This window comes from Rhagoletis zephyria, unplaced genomic scaffold (assembly GCF_001687245.7).
Source record: "Rhagoletis zephyria isolate East Lansing unplaced genomic scaffold, Rhagoletis_zephyria_1.1 Rzeph_scaffold_00296, whole genome shotgun sequence".
Classification (NCBI taxonomy): Eukaryota; Metazoa; Arthropoda; class Insecta; order Diptera; family Tephritidae; genus Rhagoletis; species Rhagoletis zephyria.
In genome coordinates this window covers 193,336-211,505 of record NW_016157380.1, presented here as the reverse complement: position 1 = coordinate 211,505, position 18,170 = coordinate 193,336, and the positions used below count along the sequence as shown (strand labels likewise).

Below are 18,170 nucleotides of genomic sequence, written 5' to 3'. Positions count from 1 at the left end.
TGACTATTTGAGCAAAGTTCGTCAATTTCCCCCAAAAAAAAGTGAAAAATCCAAAAAAATTTTTCAAAAACGCACTCTGGTGGCGATCAAAATTAAAAATTAATGCGAAAAATGGATTCTCTGACCCAAAAAACCCCCGTATACACATTTTCAATAATATTTTTTTGTCTTTGAAATGCATCTAAGAGGTCGTTTATTTGGTATTTTTGAAAATATCTACCAAAAAATTTTGGCAGGCTCGAAAATGATTTTAGAGGTATGGTTCCTTGGGCGAAAATGTTTGTTATGGTCCATAGTACCAGAATCGCAAGGATATGAATCAACTTTTTTAATTGACCTACTAATTGACCCACCCTAATGTACATATATGTACGTACATATATATGTACATATACATACAAGTAGATCACGCAAAAATAAGAAAAATAATCAAAGCCATTAAATGATCATAAACTGACAATAAAAATATTTTATTATATTGTTTTGGCGCCAGTCGTAAAACTTTGATTACTTAAATAGTATTTATTAAGAATCAGGCAGAAACAAAAAAATAAAATATAGAATATTAAATTAATGCCTGCATATGTACATACACACATACATACATATGTATGTACATTGACTACTTTAATTTAATTCTTGGCGCTTATCTGATGAACAAGAAGTGGTAACAAGATGACGTCTCAAGAGCTCGGCGTTAACTAATAAAAATGTGACTGATAGCGCGCAAGTGATGCTCCTTACAGTCATGTGTGGATGTATATATGTATGCTAAATATTATTCACGCTTTCCTTGCCTGACAAAATTGAGTATGCCTTAATTGTACATTGGTTTTTATATTCATCAAATTATGTATTGCTTTCTACCCAGCAAAAACTGCGACTAATTCGGGATGCCTCCGGAACTAATTTTGACGTCGCAGGCTACTAATACCACCTGTTGTAATTGTATCATTTTATACCCCAATTCTAATTTAAAGAGACTTAATAGTACTTATGCGTGGCCCCTAGCTTAAGCAGTTTTACATTGAACCTTAAGTAGATAAGAGAAGAGCCTTGGCTTCCACTTTTCCTAACTGAGTAGCTCCCATAGAATATAACTCCACTGATTAGACAGTTCAAATGACCGCCTACACAGGGCGAAAACCACCTAATAAAATAGAAAAAAAAGTTGGAAGTTATCTCTTCTCTTATCTTCTTTGTCTTAAAGAAGAAATCGTTCTTATTTTTGGTGGAATTGTCTTTCCAATGAAATCAAAAAATAATTCTATAGATTTTTATTAGGTTACCTTATTAAACGCTAAAAATAATATGTGTAGAAAAAAACGAAATCTGCACCGACCTATCCTCGAACTCAGCACCTACTGAATGGCAGTTTATAGCTCTACCTACTCGGCTACTGTGGTCGCCTTACCGACATTATTCTATTTAAAAATATAAATTTAAAATGAAGCCAAGAAGACATTTAAGCATACGTTTTTTTTTTTTTGTATGAAACACGAAAATGACAGTTTCGCCGTTTTCTGCAGCCAACTTTACTTCGTAAAACGCCCTGTAAAAATCGCTCAGCGTTGACGCCGCATTGTTTCGGTATGCTTCATACAAATTGTATGGGCATACGAATTTTTTGACAGCCAGACAACGCTGACGCTTTTGTTTTGGGTATGGCAGTTAGAGATTAGTTACACAATTTTTTCCAGTGTTAAGTGGCACAGAGTGTGAAGTGACCGACAACTGATTTAATTTTTTCGCAATGAGTGAGGTGCAAAATTTCTTTTTATATTATGAATTAAATTATTTTTCAAAATGTCTATGTTTATTATATGTCAAATTCTTACAGAGCTTTAAATCTTTTATGATGTATTTTGGTCAGGTCGTGGACGCTCAGTATTTGTAGGCCTTTGACAACGATTTGCATTTCCTGCATAATATCCGTAAATATGTACAGGATCATACATATGTATGTGAGATTGTGACCAAAAAGGTATGAGAAGGCAATATTTGGTGTATATAGAAAAGAAAGCATGGCTTACTGGTGTAAAGTAAATCTTATGCCTCTAAATCTTAAGAAATGTAAAGTAATGTGCTTCTCGCGAAGAGCTGTTCTGCCAGTTTCTTATATAATAGGTAACCATAACCTGGAACAGGTATACAATTTTGTGGACCTTGGTATCACAATGGATCCTAAGCTTAATTTTAATCTTCACATTAATGTGACAGTCAACAAGGCTAAAGGTGTACTTGCATTTGTGAAACGATGGTCAAAAGAATTTAGTGACCCGTATATCACTAAAACCCTGTTTACAACATTAGTTAGGCCGATTCTGGAATACGGCTCGGTGGTTTGGAATCCAAGGTATCAAATTTACTCAGACAAGATAGAATCAATTCAAAAACAATTCCTACTTTTTGCTTTAAGAAATTTCCGATGGGATTCTCAATATAGTCTTCCACCTTATACGACTTGTAAATCACTCTCAAGTGCTAATAAAGCTGGCATCATTTTAAAACAAAACTAATTATTTTTAATAATTATAATAAAAATTCGCCATAAAAAAACTAAGGAGAAACAAATCGTCCGATCAATTAGCTTGCACATGACAGGAATGCGTCACTTCCTCCCCATGCGCCAGTGCTTGACAACCTGTCAACTGACACACTTGTCTTAGGCGCCACATTTAACAACCGACGTCACTATAAATAGAATATCCTCCATAATTAACGACCATTTGTCTGGTATTAGAATTTCTAATTTCCTTCACAGCCAACAGAGACATCCATCCATCCAACACTTTCTTTACACGCAAGCTTGCGCGCATGCGCAGTGCAAGTCCAGAAGTAATATTTATATACAGTCATATGTATGTATGTATGTGCATATGTAGCTGCAACAACGACGACAGGCCATATATTTACAAAAAACTAAACTGGTTGTATGCAGGCATCCAAGTCTTGGCTCTGATTGAATGTTTGTCTGCTACTGCTACAGCCCATTTAATCACAGGCTGTAAAAAGCTGTGCAACCTCCTCTATCATTGCCTCTAACTGAATTAATTAAATTGTTGCAAGAAATTCCGATGGCGCCTGCCACAGCTACTGGAATACGCAAGCACGCGATCGCAGTCGACTTGCAGGAAAGGCCAATAGGAAACTTGTGGGGTAGCTTTGTGAGTATGTGTATCTAGTACATAGCTTCTTTGGCATTGCGGGGTTGGTGCACTTTCTATGCAAGGCGCTGTAAATTGTTGTGACTGAAGTGCTAACGTAATGCACTCCAAATGGAACAAAGCAAAGTCTTATCTTAATTTCCTGCAGGGCACACATATATGTATGTATGTACATTGTAAAGGATGCTTTGGACATACCCATCGCAGTTAAACATGTGTACCTACATATGTATGCTTGGATGAAGTATCTGAGCATTGCATTATTCAGCTGGGAATAGCCATAGAGATTTTTTTCCGCAATACTTTGGCGCCGTTGGCCAGCGCCTCGAGTTACTCTTAACAAAGATCACGATCTTGATTGCGCGACGTGCGTTTCATAATGATAATGTCTATGTTGTTGATGGGCTATTTCGACGATTGATTGGTGGTATCCTCGCGTCCAATCACAAATGCAAGGCAACTGGTTTCGATGTGTCTAACTTGTGTCAAAGTGATGCACATTCCATGAATTCCGTTATCGTTGAGGATGATGAACTGCTGTCTGCTGGAATTTGTCTATTTTTAGATCCACCTTGGTGTGGAAAATATCGGAATTTATTTTTATAAGGCAAAATGGTATGTGAACATATTTAGTTAAGTGACAACTTATTTTTAATTTAGACTAGATTCCTTACCTTTTGCTCAGGAAGTTAGGTTGTAGATAATGAATAAATTGTAGCTTGCAATTTTTGCGGTAATTGCCTGGGAGCGCCAACATTAAATTGCTTTCTTGGTGGTGGTGGGGTGATGACAAGCTATCTGCTTTTGTTGTTGTATTGCTTTCGGCTTCATATCTATCATACAGGGTTAGAAATTTCTAATGTCTCACATGGGCTCGAATTATTAGAATGTGAAATGAATATTATCGTGTCCCTTTACTCGATCCATACGAGGTGAAACAAGCAATAATAATAATAATAATAGTTTGGCGCTTACACATACATAGCTTAGTATTTGCGAGGAGGTTACGAGTTTTATCGGGAGTATCGGAGGATTTTGTTGCCGTTCCGTCCGAAAATTTTTTAAAGACCGTCCCGATACCGCCCATCCTATCGACAATGCTCTTTGAAAGACCATCCATGAATCATCAGTGCGGAGAATCCACCATTCACCAGACCCTGACTGCCTGTGTTCTACCTTCGGCCAGCAGGTCCAGCATTCCTTTGCTAGCTTAGGGCACATCGCGAGCGAACGCTAGTACTGCCTGCTGCTTGGCTTTCAGAATAGATGTTTACCTGCCTTTATGGTTAGTGGGTACCTCTAGAACCCCAAATTTTAGAGTAATAGAGAGCTTCTTGCAAAATACCCCTTCACCAATCCTACCGTCAAGCTTCGACCCATCTATGTTGAAGTTCACCGGTGCCAAACTTGTATTTCCCGTCCACTGAATCCTAGGTTAGATGTGAGCAAAGAAACAGCTCACGACACTCACCACCTCTTGCTTGTCCCTGCAGCTACGGCGGTAATCATTTGTAGGATAAGCCAACCGCTTACTATTAGACAGTTTCCTACCACTGCGCTGATAGTTTGACGGTGAATTAAGATTAGATACTCATCTATAATTGGCCAGATCTGCTTAGTAGCCCAACATGTGGGTTCCGTTGCGCGCCTTTCGTTTACCCGTTCCAAGAAAGCTGATTTAAGCCGGTGTTTGCAACATCTGCCACACGGGAAGCTAACTGAGCGTAAGTTAGTCCCATACTAGCGAGCTCGCCGGCGCGCGCATTTTCCAGATATTCCACTTTGCCAAGGAAACCACACCACGGCGACGAATCATTTTCTTGGTCAACTTGTTTAAAGTCATTTAGCTTTCCATTGTCACCTTCGAGAGTAATTGGTGATGGACTGTATAAAGGCTGAGGCACTACTGAGCTAGAAGGCGGCTTCCTTTATGGCTGCTGGTCAGAAAGCCTTAGACTGATATTTAGTGAGAGCGAGTGGATCAAGCTTCTACCAATATTTTTTTTCAGCCTTTGGTCATCGTTACAAATGGCTGTTGACCTTGGATCCAACTCTTTACAGACTTTCGACCCATTTCTCTCTGAAATTATAGTAGAAAATGGAGAATAAGGGAATGTTGTAGTCCAAAGCAGGTGTGTTTGCTGGAATAGTGTCCAGAGTGAACCCGAGATCTCTTCCGGTATGAGCTGCATTCAATCTGTTTGCATTGCAGCTGATCTGAAGCTTAACGTAGGGTGTGGCCGTGATTAATACCGTCCCTCGTTTCACCACCGCTTCCTTGCAGGGGTAGGCGGGGTCTATCACATTTCTGGAACGGTCTGTAATATTGCGACAGTAACTACTCGTGAAAGATGAGAAAAATCTAAGTAAGTAGCTCCCACATAATTAAACAGATCGTTGTAATGAAAAAATTGAAAGAATACATGTCTAGCGCACATGTCAATCTCATGTTTCAATATCATTCTTGTATTATGCAGAAGCAAAATCTAATTCAAAGGACATTTCGTGCGCGTGTCTGCCATAAAATGTTTTTTTATTTAGCATATTCCACTCATTTTGGATTTCTCTTGCATCATTGCAAAAAAGATAACAATGCAGACAAGGGCATCCGTAAACAATATTGTGAATGAATTTCAGTCTAAGTCTACTTACTTTACAGTATGCAGACGAAAATGCATAAACACGGAAAATTTTTCGGATTAAATTTTTCAATAACATGGTCACTGTAACGGACACGTTGACTTCGGCGAGGTGGGGTAATTGCGATGCGATTATTCGCTTAACAGGGAAATTCTAATAACAACAAAAACCAATAAGTAAAAGAAAGTTAAATAAAAAAAAAATTTATGAAAATAAAGCAAAAATGAACAAAAATATTATTTTTAATTTAATAAAATTAGCAAATATATTTGTTTTTGTTATTTATGGCCTTATAATCATTATATTCAACAATTTTATTGAGGCAGTTTTTTCCACAAAAATTTTCATTAAAAACAGCTCAATGTCAATAAAATTGTTGAATTACAAAGTATATGTTTTTCTTTTTAAAACTATAAAATCTAAAAATTTAAAGAAAATTGTATTATGAAAAGGAGAAAACGAGATATTAGAAAAAAGGAGTATATATTTAAAAATTAGACGAAATTAAAAAACAAAAACATTTTTATTTATAAAACGAAATCTAAAATTACATGTAAAAAAGTAAAAAAAAAACAAATAAGACCCTAAAAATTAAATGATATAAAATAATTTATTTTTCTTTTTAAAACAATAACATCTAAAACCAAAATTAAATTGAAAAAAAATCTATCATCTAATAAATAGAAAAAAATAAAATGCGTTTCTGAAAAATTAATGAAATTAAAACAAATACATGTAATTTTTTTAAGACAATGAAATGTAATAATAAAAGAAAATTTAAATAAAAAACAAAGCATATGTTTAAAAATTCGCTGTCCGATGTTTCTAATCCGGATCTCTCGAATGGCACACCAGTGCCAGAGAGATATTTGAAAACCCTGTACTTATGGTCCGATTGTGTTCATATTTGGAAGGTATATCTATTACCTACACGGAAGGAAATAACTACGCCAAAAATTTGCCGTTAGGTGATCGATACGATTGAAAAATCGGCATCTACGGTTCGATTTGTTTCATATTCAAAATATATATTAACTACAAACTTGATAGAGACATAAATACTGTTACCTACATTACGTGCTATAAAATTAAAATAATGTAGGGTTTTGGATCAAATTTGTTTACATATTACATTAGGGTGCATCACTTCCATACAAAAAACAAAATCGATAATGCTTTTCCATGTGAAATATAAAACTTATTATATTTTAAGACTTCCGCCGAAATATTCCGGAAAAATATTAAGATTTACGTGAGTGTTTAAAAAAAAAAAAAATTTATAATTCTTCTACATATTTACCTTAGATGATAGAAGAGTTTAAGCTTAAACGGTCGTATTTAAAAATTATATCAACGCAATCAAAATAATGAGATTTTTGGAGGTATTTTCCAATCGGGCTGAGTTTGGGTAAATCTTAAAAACAATTTTTACGGAAATCTATAGATATAATAAATTTTATAATTCCGGTCGAAAAAACCACAACTTTTTTTTTGGTTATACACCCTCATGTATGTATATGTATTGTATACATACGGAAAGAAAACATTCATTCTAAATGTCTGCCTTCATGCACTTCAATGCTGAGGCATCTTTTGTAGCAAGCCATGTCCTCTAAAACAGAAGTGCCAGAGGACTATTCTTCGGAGGAAATGGGTCATGCTGGAAAGTTTTGGAACACAGATTGGTTAAGCGGCTTGACAACAACTTCCAAAACGGTTTCTTGTTAAACTTCTACCGATTCTGTCCGCTTGTTTTGCAGAAATGCAAGTCAGTGACCGCATCGTAAGAGACATCCTACCAAACAATAACTAGAAGTGGATGATGACCCTTTTCGAGGATTTTGTTAAGGTTTCTAAAAGCTAATAGGTGAAAATGAAATTTTGCTTTTAGTAACCTTAACAAACGCATTGACTTATTTTATTTTGTTTATTGATTTTAGTGCAAAGTTTGTTTTAACATGTTTCCAATTTCATGACGCAATACTGTAGCTAAGTATTGGTAAAAGTAATGCAATTAACATAAGTATACAGTAGTAGGTAAAGTTCATGTACGTACATATTGAGTATGTAGTATGTATGTACATTAGGGTGGTCCAAAAATGCATGCGAAAAAGTAAAGTCGGAATTTTTATGCTCTCACCGCCTAGGATTGTTCTATACCGAAAAAAATACATCGCTATTTTTCATTTTGAAATCAAAAAATATTTGGAGGTCGCTCAAAGCGCCCAAAGTTTGCCATGTTTTTTATATGGGGAAAAAACAACTTTTCGTATAAGTGGTATAGAATTCTTATAGATCAATATTTTTCTATCGGAAAACTCTGTTTATCTGCAGGAGATTCCCAATGATAATACCCAATTATTTTTTTAACCTTTTTTTCATCGCAACTATAATTTATAGGTCCGCCAAAAACCTACAAAAATCCCGAAAAATTCAATGGGCGGACCAATAAAAAATCGTTAGTATTAAAAAATGNGATAATACCCAATTATTTTTTTAACCTTTTTTTCATCGCAACTATAATTTATAGGTCCGCCAAAAACCTACAAAAATCCCGAAAAATTCAATGGGCGGACCAATAAAAAATCGTTAGTATTAAAAAATGATTAAATAAATAATTGGATATTATTATTGAAAGTCTCCTGAAGAGTACCAGAGTTTTCCGATCGAGAAGTATTGACTTTCAAGAATTCTATACCATTTCTACGAAAAATTTTATTTTTCCCATATAAAAATACATGCAAAACGTTGAGCGCTTTGAGCGACCTCTAAATATTTTTTGATTTCAAAATAAAAAAAAATAGGGGTATACTTTTTTCTATCTAGAACAATCCTAGGGGGTGAAAGCATTACAATTCCAACTTTACTGTTTTTGGACCACCCTAATGTACATACATACATATGTATGTACGTATATGCAATCGTCCCCGAATCGGAAGGCAATTACCCCTGATTTTGGTCATTTCGTTATTTACGCGCCAATTTGGTCATTAAAATTTCCTTTTCTATTTGTCTTCTGATTATCAGCTAAAGAAAAAAAAAATACATACATACAGAAATATGCGTCCATGTGATTTTTTTTGGTAAACAATGTTAATTGAAATGTAATTAATTAAGAAACAAACAAGACTTAAGACCTTCTGCATATTGGTCTATTTGTATGTAAATGCGTCAAATACAATTTCACAGTTGGTCGCGCATAATACATACTTATATCTATGTATGTATGTANGCATGCGAAAAAGTAAAGTCGGAATTTTTATGCTCTCACCGCCTAGGATTGTTCTATACCGAAAAAAATACATCGCTATTTTTCATTTTGAAATCAAAAAATATTTGGAGGTCGCTCAAAGCGCCCAAAGTTTGCCATGTTTTTTATATGGGGAAAAAACAACTTTTCGTATAAGTGGTATAGAATTCTTATAGATCAATATTTTTCTATCGGAAAACTCTGTTTATCTGCAGGAGATTCCCAATGATAATACCCAATTATTTTTTTAACCTTTTTTTCATCGCAACTATAATTTATAGGTCCGCCAAAAACCTACAAAAATCCCGAAAAATTCAATGGGCGGACCAATAAAAAATCGTTAGTATTAAAAAATGATTAAATAAATAATTGGATATTATTATTGAAAGTCTCCTGAAGAGTACCAGAGTTTTCCGATCGAGAAGTATTGACTTTCAAGAATTCTATACCATTTCTACGAAAAATTTTATTTTTCCCATATAAAAATACATGCAAAACGTTGAGCGCTTTGAGCGACCTCTAAATATTTTTTGATTTCAAAATAAAAAAAAATAGGGGTATACTTTTTTCTATCTAGAACAATCCTAGGGGGTGAAAGCATTACAATTCCAACTTTACTGTTTTTGGACCACCCTAATGTACATACATACATATGTATGTACGTATATGCAATCGTCCCCGAATCGGAAGGCAATTACCCCTGATTTTGGTCATTTCGTTATTTACGCGCCAATTTGGTCATTAAAATTTCCTTTTCTATTTGTCTTCTGATTATCAGCTAAAGAAAAAAAAAATACATACATACAGAAATATGCGTCCATGTGATTTTTTTTGGTAAACAATGTTAATTGAAATGTAATTAATTAAGAAACAAACAAGACTTAAGACCTTCTGCATATTGGTCTATTTGTATGTAAATGCGTCAAATACAATTTCACAGTTGGTCGCGCATAATACATACTTATATCTATGTATGTATGTATATATGCATGTATGCATTTATACATATATTTTAAGAAATATACACATAATGCTATCAATCTCAATCGAAAACAATGAATTATAGATAAACAAAAACGCAAAAATAAATTACTTGCAGCTTAGATTTCGAAGAAAATTTTTCGAAAAAAAAAACATTTAAATATGCAAATTTGATAAGAAAGCAATCGCACAGCAGCAGCAGCAACAACAACGGCAAACGCTCTAGAATCCGTGAACCTCCATTAGGCCTGCGGCTCAAGCGATAGTGGAGGCGCTGACGTTGCTCTGGATGCCGGTGGCGTTGGCGGTTTCGGTGCTGTGCAATTGATAACTCCAAAGAAACCGAAGCATGGTGGCATATAAATATGTACACTGGCTGTCACAAGTATGTAATACATACCAGTAAGCCCGCATAAAATGTATTTTACTTCTTAATTCCTCTTCAAAAACCTAAAAAATATTCCAAATTTTAGTCAGAGTCAAAAACGATCTGTGCGCCGAATTTTATCTAAATCCGCCAAGCCGTTTCTGAGTGAAGAGAGGTGTCGGTTTTCATTTAATCACAGTTTAAATCATCCGATACGACTAAAAAGTGTTCTAACATCAAAAAATAAAACTTGATTGCACATCTAAACGACAAGCCTTTAAATCTAAAATCTCATTTTTGAAATTCAATAGTGCTTTTCGAGTAGGTGGCAACCCTAGTCTAAAATATTTTCAAACCAAATCTTTTTTATTACTCTTATTTTCATATTTCATAAACTTTCTAATATATTTGACTTTTCAAACGGGTGGAACCCTCTTCAAAATTATTATAAAAACACAAGTCTTCCTAAATATCTTTCGTCTCACATTGTAATACATATTTAAATTAACTGGTGAACTAAGTTGATTCGATTTTTTAAACACGTGGCAACCCTCTTAAATATAACTTAGAAACAAAGCATTTTCAAACTCATTTCGATTTATAGCATATTATGATATTTCATTTAACTTAAAACGCTTAAAACACTTCAAAAATGTTCAAACTAAAGATTTCTTTACGCTCTTTCGTTTGACAGCCCTATTTTAATATTTCATATAATATGTGTTTCAGTTTATTACATTCCATTTTTTCAAAAGGTGGCAACCCGCCTTTAAATAATTTCAAAGTATAACCGTCTTTAACCTCTTTCGTCTGATACTCTTATTGTGATACATATTTCAATAACCTTTTTGCCTCAATTAAAAATGAATTGATTTTTCAAAGACGTGGCAACCCTCCTAAATATAGTTCAGAAATTAAGCCGTTTTAAACCCATTTTTATTCATACCCATCCTTTAATGATTTGTTTAACTTATTAAATAATTTGAATTTAAATTTTGAAACAGGTGGTAACCCTCTTCAAACAAGAGATTTCTTTACGCCCTCTCGATTGACACCTACATTTTAATATTTCAAAAAGCGTATGTATAGTTTAATTAAATCCGGCTTTTCAAACAGGTGGCAACCTGCTTCAAAATATTTTCACACCAAAACCTTCTTAAACTTCTTTCGTCTGACACCCATCTTGTGATACATATTTCCTATTGTAGTCGTACATACAGTTAAAAGTAAAGCCTTTGTAAAACCATCTCATTCGTTACCCATATTGTAATAATTGATTTAACTTAAATTATTTAGCAGGTGGCAACTCCTTCAAAAAATAAAACCTTTTTGCACATCAGCAGGCCAAGCAATTTAATTGGAGACAATATAATAATAAATTGATATTTCGAATCGAGGTCAGATTTTTTCGTAATATTACTTAAGGTACGTCCTCAAATGGAATCACAAACTATAAGAACCAAAATTTTTGAAAATTTAAGTGGCTCGAAAAAAATAGTAAGCTTTTCGCGACTGCGAGTGTACTTACATACATATGTGTCAATATATGTTAATTGCCTACAGATATGTACATTAGGGCGGATCAATTTGTATGGGAGATTTTTTAGAGTTTGCCAAATTGCGAAGCATTTTGCTGTAGTGTCGTAAAGAATGACCAATGGTTTCCTCGCTAAATTTGTTTAGATTTACCTGTAGAATACTCCTATGCTATACGCGCATTGTCAAAAAAATTTTACCCGCCCTAATGTACATATGGAATTTTTTTTTAATATTTTTGTAGATATGTAAGCAAGCATGTGTATTTCTTTGAAGATAACATAAGTATATGCATACATATATGTACGTTTCTACTGATATAGGCTTTGTTGACGCGCTGTCGCCGTCGGAAGCTTTCCATTCATATTTATAAACATAGTACATGCTATGTATGTATGTACATATACATACATACATACATATACACCACCATTACCATTTTCTCTGCTTTACGAATGCTTATTTTAAATGAATTCCTTTTCTTATTCGTCTTTTTTTATTGCTTTCCTATTTTTAGATCGGTGCCTGAATTACCTTTTCGAGGGTTATCAAATGTGGAGTATCTCAGTGTTGGCGACAATGAACTCGAAGAAATCCCAAAGCACATGTTGAATCATATGCCAATTGTGAAAACATTCGATATGGGACGTTGTCGCATACGTTCCGTGCTGCAGGATGATCTCAAAGGCATACAAATGGTTGTGAATCTCTTCTTGCCCAGCAATAATATAAAACGTTTGGATAAGGGCGCATTTCCGACCAGTTTATTCACCTTGCATTTGGGACGCAATCAAATCGAAAATCTCAATGGCACACTTCGACATCTGGACAAATTGGAATCGTTATTCATTAATATGAATAGAATCAGCAGTTTGGATAATGAGCTACCCGAATCGAATCGCTTGAAATTGATTATGGCACAAAATAATCGCTTAGATCGCCTGCCGGAGAGCATGCGCTACATGCACAAGCTGGAGAATTTGCATGTGCAACACAATTGCATACGCACCTTCGATGCTATTTTCAAGCATGCGAGGAACTTGAATGAATTTCATGCCTTCAACAATGAGATCGAGTATCTGCGTCAGGATGATTTTCTGGAATGTGAAATGCTGGAGGATATCGACTTTTCGGTTAATCATATCAAGTCTTTGAATAGTTCCCTTTTGCCGCTGAGTCGTTTGTATCGTGCCAATATTTCATATAATGAAATCGAAGAATTCTCAATGAACGAGATTCGTGGTTTGGTGATGCTGCGTCATTTAATGTTGAATAATAATAAAATCAAACGTCTCACCGGTCATCAGGAGAACAATATCGATCAGAACTCATACTTGTTCGAGCTTAATTTGGATCACAACGAACTGAAAACCTTGGATGGTGCTTTGATGGGCTTGAATAGTTTACGTATATTGAGTTTGTCCTTCAATCAACTGGAGCGCATTCTACCGGAAGATTTTATCGGTTTGGCGAAGTTGGAAATTTTAGATTTGTCGCACAATCAACTATTGACACTGAAGGAAATGGAGAGGGTGAGTTATATTTTCAATAATATGTATGTAGTGCACGAAAGAATAGAGAAATGATTCGGTCGAGGTATTTGTTAAGTCTTTCGCAAAGCTGCAAAACCATAGTCTTCGAAAAAGGGTTTATAATTGATCCATGCAATCAATCAACCTGGGTCGCATTCATTTTAGGGAGAGCACCGTCGGTTTAATATACAGACTTTTTTCTTCAATTGCAATTTCTTTTAAATTTTACATATATATATTTTTTTATTAATTTTAGAAACTTGTATTTTATTTTTTTTTCTTAATTTAATTTTCTTTCAATTTTTACATTTTATTGTTTTACAAAGAAAAGCATTTTTGTTTGAATTTCATTAAATTTTTAGGAACTTATTCTTTTTTTTAACGTTTTTTACATGACTTATTTAATTATTAAATTTTATTGTTTTAAAAAGAAATTTTTTTAGTTTCTTTTAATTTATAGAAACTTATTTTTTTCTTCTTAAGCGTTCTTAGCTAAATTTCGTTTTATTTTTAGATTTTATTATCTTAAAGAGAAAAATATATACTTCTTTATTTCATTTTATTAGGAAGTTTTTTAATTTCATTCAATTTTTAGGAAGTAATTTGGGTTTTCTATTTAAATTATATGTAGTATAGCACTTATGTATATATAGAAAAATAAAAAATAGGAATATAAATTTAAATTTTTAATTTATCTACAGAGAATTATTATTTTTAAACAATCTCAATTACTTCTATTACTTTCCAGACATTCCTTCCAAATCTGAAAATTTTAAAGGCAGCCTACAATAATATTACAAGATTGGAAAAGGATTTCCATGGCTTACCCGTACTGTGTCAAGCCAATCTTACGAGCAACCAAATATCATCGATTTCTTCCGAATTAGTTTCGCAAACGAGGTGCATGAATCACAATGTTCCTGGCAAATTGGAATTGTATTTAGATGGTGAGTTACGCTCCATACTCTTCTCTAGTTCTTAATTTTCAACGAACCATACTCATATGTATTCTTGCAGACAATCCAATACTCTGTGACAATCGCCTCAACGAACTATGCCCCATTATGCTGAAGCAAGAGACGCGCATACGTGGCAAATCACAGTGTTTCGAGAGTGATCAAGAGGTTTGCACCGTTTTGCCAATGTTGTTTGTCAATAACTATCCATTGATTATACCCACGCAATTGAGCCAACAAGTACTGGCCAATGCGAAACCCGTCGTCATAGTACCGCTACTCAATCAGCCATTGAATAATGCAGATGACGTGTTGCCACCTTTGATTGCGCCGCTAGGTAAACCGATTTTAAAGCCAATCATAATTGCGCCATTATCAGCAATCACTCCAACCACAAGTTCCACTACGACGACCACCACAACAACTACTACACCCGAACCTATAACCAATGAAAAGGACGAAACTTTGGAAGCACCGACGAAGCCAACAGCGCCCATTTTGGAAACTAATGAAACAGGCGATGCTGAGCATATTCATGTAGCGGGTAAACCAAACATGGCTGAAGGATATGCAGTGACAACAACCACCATAACTTCCGCACCGAACACAGCCAAAGAGTCGCCGAATATGATTGATTTGAATAATAATACAATGGAAACAACATTTGATGGCAAAATTGATGCAGCAGTTGGCGAAAAGGTGCCCACAGCAGATGCCGATATTTTCAAGGAGACAGAAGAGCAACCACTACAACCGCCGCAGGTTCTTTCTGAGTTAACTAAAATTGTGGCTCCTCCAGTTGCGCTAGTGCCATCATCGGCTGTTGCTGTCGAAGAGGTTGCTGAATTAGCTATACCGAAGACAGTATCAATGGCGCCACCAACTGAGTACGCCACTGTCGAATATATTCCAAATTTGGATGAATTCCTACCGGGAAATCGTCAGCCGCCGAACGTGCTCGAAGAAGATTCGAATTCGAATTCGGTGCATGAAGAATTTCCGTCGGTCGTTTTGGCCGATCTCGATAATGCACCGCAAAGTCTACTAACACCAGATGAGCCACCCGAAAATCCTTAAATTTGTAAGAAGCACAAAAACAAAACAAACAAAAAAACACAAACACATCTACATTATTAAAATTTAAGTTTTCCCCCCTTTTGTGCTGTCGTCTACTCCCACTTCAGGTTAATTATAAATTAATTTAATGCTGATTATCGTATTTAGTTTTAGTAGTTATAGTTGAAAGTTAAATATAATTACAGTTTGTTTCAATTTGCATACGCACATCTAAAATCATGTATCACACACACACACACACACACCCACACACCCGCGCGCACACACATACAACTTAAATAAGGCCACACGCACTCTCAGTTCTACATACATACTCGTATACACACACACACACACACACACAGCCACATAAATAAGCACATATCCAACAATCCCAACCATATTTAATGTTAAAATATTTCAAATTTTAAGTTATTATTTTATTCTTTTAATTTTTAACTTTAAGTTACTGTTTCTCTTGCTGTAGAATTTAAATGTGAAAAAAAATAAATAAAAACCAAGTGAAGATATTCCACGAGCAATTAACGAATCAAAGCGAAATATATTGTAAATGTTGATTTATTGTGACTAAAAATTAAATAAGTTTATATTTTGTGATTATGCCAAAATTTTTACTCACTCACATATTGTATGTATTTAGTGAGTTTTTATGTATGTATATCTAATGTATGTATATGAAAGATTCGACTTTCGCTAATTTATTGATCAGCAATAAAAGTGTGAAGTCAACCATTGTTTGATTACAAATTTTGGTCATTGTAATACATATTCGTTTGAGATAGTTGCAACATCCTTTAATTAATAACTAATTAATCGCTTGATGACAATAATATTTAGAAAGAATAGTTAAAATTAGTAATTTTGATTGCCGAAATCAGCTATACATTGCAAGCACAAGTATTGTATATGTGTGTTTTTAAAAATAAATTCGAAAAATAAAAACTTTAAAGTTTCTATGCATTCTTCTTCTTTTTCGTACGATAAACACGGTTATCAGGCATAGAAAATAACGTCCTTGGACAAATGACGACTATTTTTGCTGCGTATGCCAGGACTTGCTCGAACTCTACTTCGGTTAGGTGCAACTCTTGCAATGGATTGATGTCGACCTAGAATTATTTAGCGTATGTATGTATGCCCCAGTGACAGAGTCCGAGTTTGCACGCAGGGTCCATCGTAGTAGACGAACTACTCTGCCTTCTTATTGAAAATGGCTTGGACGTTCAGGGCTACGAGAACGACATTGCCATTTTTAACCGAGTTAGGTTCGCAGACACCATCTCCAACCTCGTACAGAATGCTCTAAACATAGTCGCCAAATGGTGCAGTAATAATGGGTTAGCCAGCATACATATATCCATTTCCAAAAAAAACAAAGAAAAGGGGAAAAATTACTAAAAGCATTCCTTCAAGGAGAAAAGATACACTTCTCTAAAGATTCTCATGGAATCCGATTCAAGGTAGCGCTATTCAAAAACCCAGGGCCTCTATCGCGACCTGCCGGAAACTAAAGGAAGCGGAACGGGGGCATCAGACCTTAACTGCCATGGTGGATGCAGCCAAGTGCAAAGACTGGCCTACATCACTGGCATCACTGGTGCGATGAGATCAATACTAACCCCAGCTCTCGAGGTGCCCTTCCACCCTCAGTGTCATTGATAAAGACAACGGACTGCGCATTAGCTTTAGGGACCGCTGCCTTCCAGATATAACTTTAAACAAACCTTCAAGAACCTTTTCCCCCGCAAACACAACGAACGACCTAAACACCGGAAGGACTGCCACTTCTGGTATACTGATGGCTCGAAGACTGGCTACAGCATCGGTTCCTTTTCACCAGCATGAGCCAAGGTAGCTCCGTCTTTCAGGCCGAGATACACGCGATTGAATTATAAATATAATAATACATCTACATGCAAAGCGGCGCTCCTCGCCCTTAAAGCGCACGAGGTCATCTCAAAGCTGGTATGGGATTACCTTCCGCTTTTAATACTTATCGCTTAAAGTAGAGTTGGCCAGCGAAAGCTTTCATTTTGAACCTGCCCTATATAAATTGTACAGAGAGCTTTTGAAAGCTTTGGCACTCGTGCCTATGAGGTGGCCTTGTGTGGCTTAAAGGCACCGGGTATACCTCACATTAAAACCGGGATGCAGTGGAGTCGTTGGAAATGAAGCGTTCTTTGGTTATTTTGCATTTCAGGTGACGATAAATTTCTTTATTTTTAAATTTGGTGTAACTTTTCAAGGTAAAATTGGAGCATATATTAATATTTTGTTATCGCTATCGATAGACAATTTTTTACTTAACAAGAGAAAAAAAACTGTGAATGGCATTGGTAATTGTAATTTAATAAAATGGAAATGGTAACGGCAAAGGTAGAAGCCAATGGTAGTTCTAGTGAAGATGATTAGGGTAGTTCTAACGGTAGTCCTAACGGTAGTGACAATGGTCATATTTATAGGAATGGTCTTCCTCGGGTAAAAATACTCAGTTGATTGTCAAGAATTGCCTGCAACGAAGTTTAATTTCCTTCGGTCTATGATGAATTATCTCCATTCTAATGTTATGCGGCTATCAAAACCCAATATACTCAAACAAAAACAAACGCATAGGCTTTGAAAAAAAAACTGTAAGAAGAGTTACGGTACGGATATCCGATGCTA

General features: G+C 35.1%; 1 protein-coding gene across 1 annotated transcript in view; it reads left to right on the top strand.

Moving 5' to 3' along the window:
* ltl (leucine-rich repeat-containing larval translucida) overlaps window positions 1-16,447 on the top strand; it is a 30,923-nt gene extending 14,476 nt beyond the window's left edge. Inside the window, exons 2-4 of the mRNA XM_017610291.1 lie at window positions 12,459-13,473; window positions 14,222-14,420; window positions 14,491-16,447. Of these exons, the coding sequence (XP_017465780.1) occupies window positions 12,459-13,473; window positions 14,222-14,420; window positions 14,491-15,506 (2,230 nt within the window). The 3' untranslated portion in view covers window positions 15,507-16,447. The remainder of the gene's footprint in view (window positions 1-12,458; window positions 13,474-14,221; window positions 14,421-14,490) is intronic.
* Window positions 16,448-18,170: the final 1,723 nt, after the last annotated feature.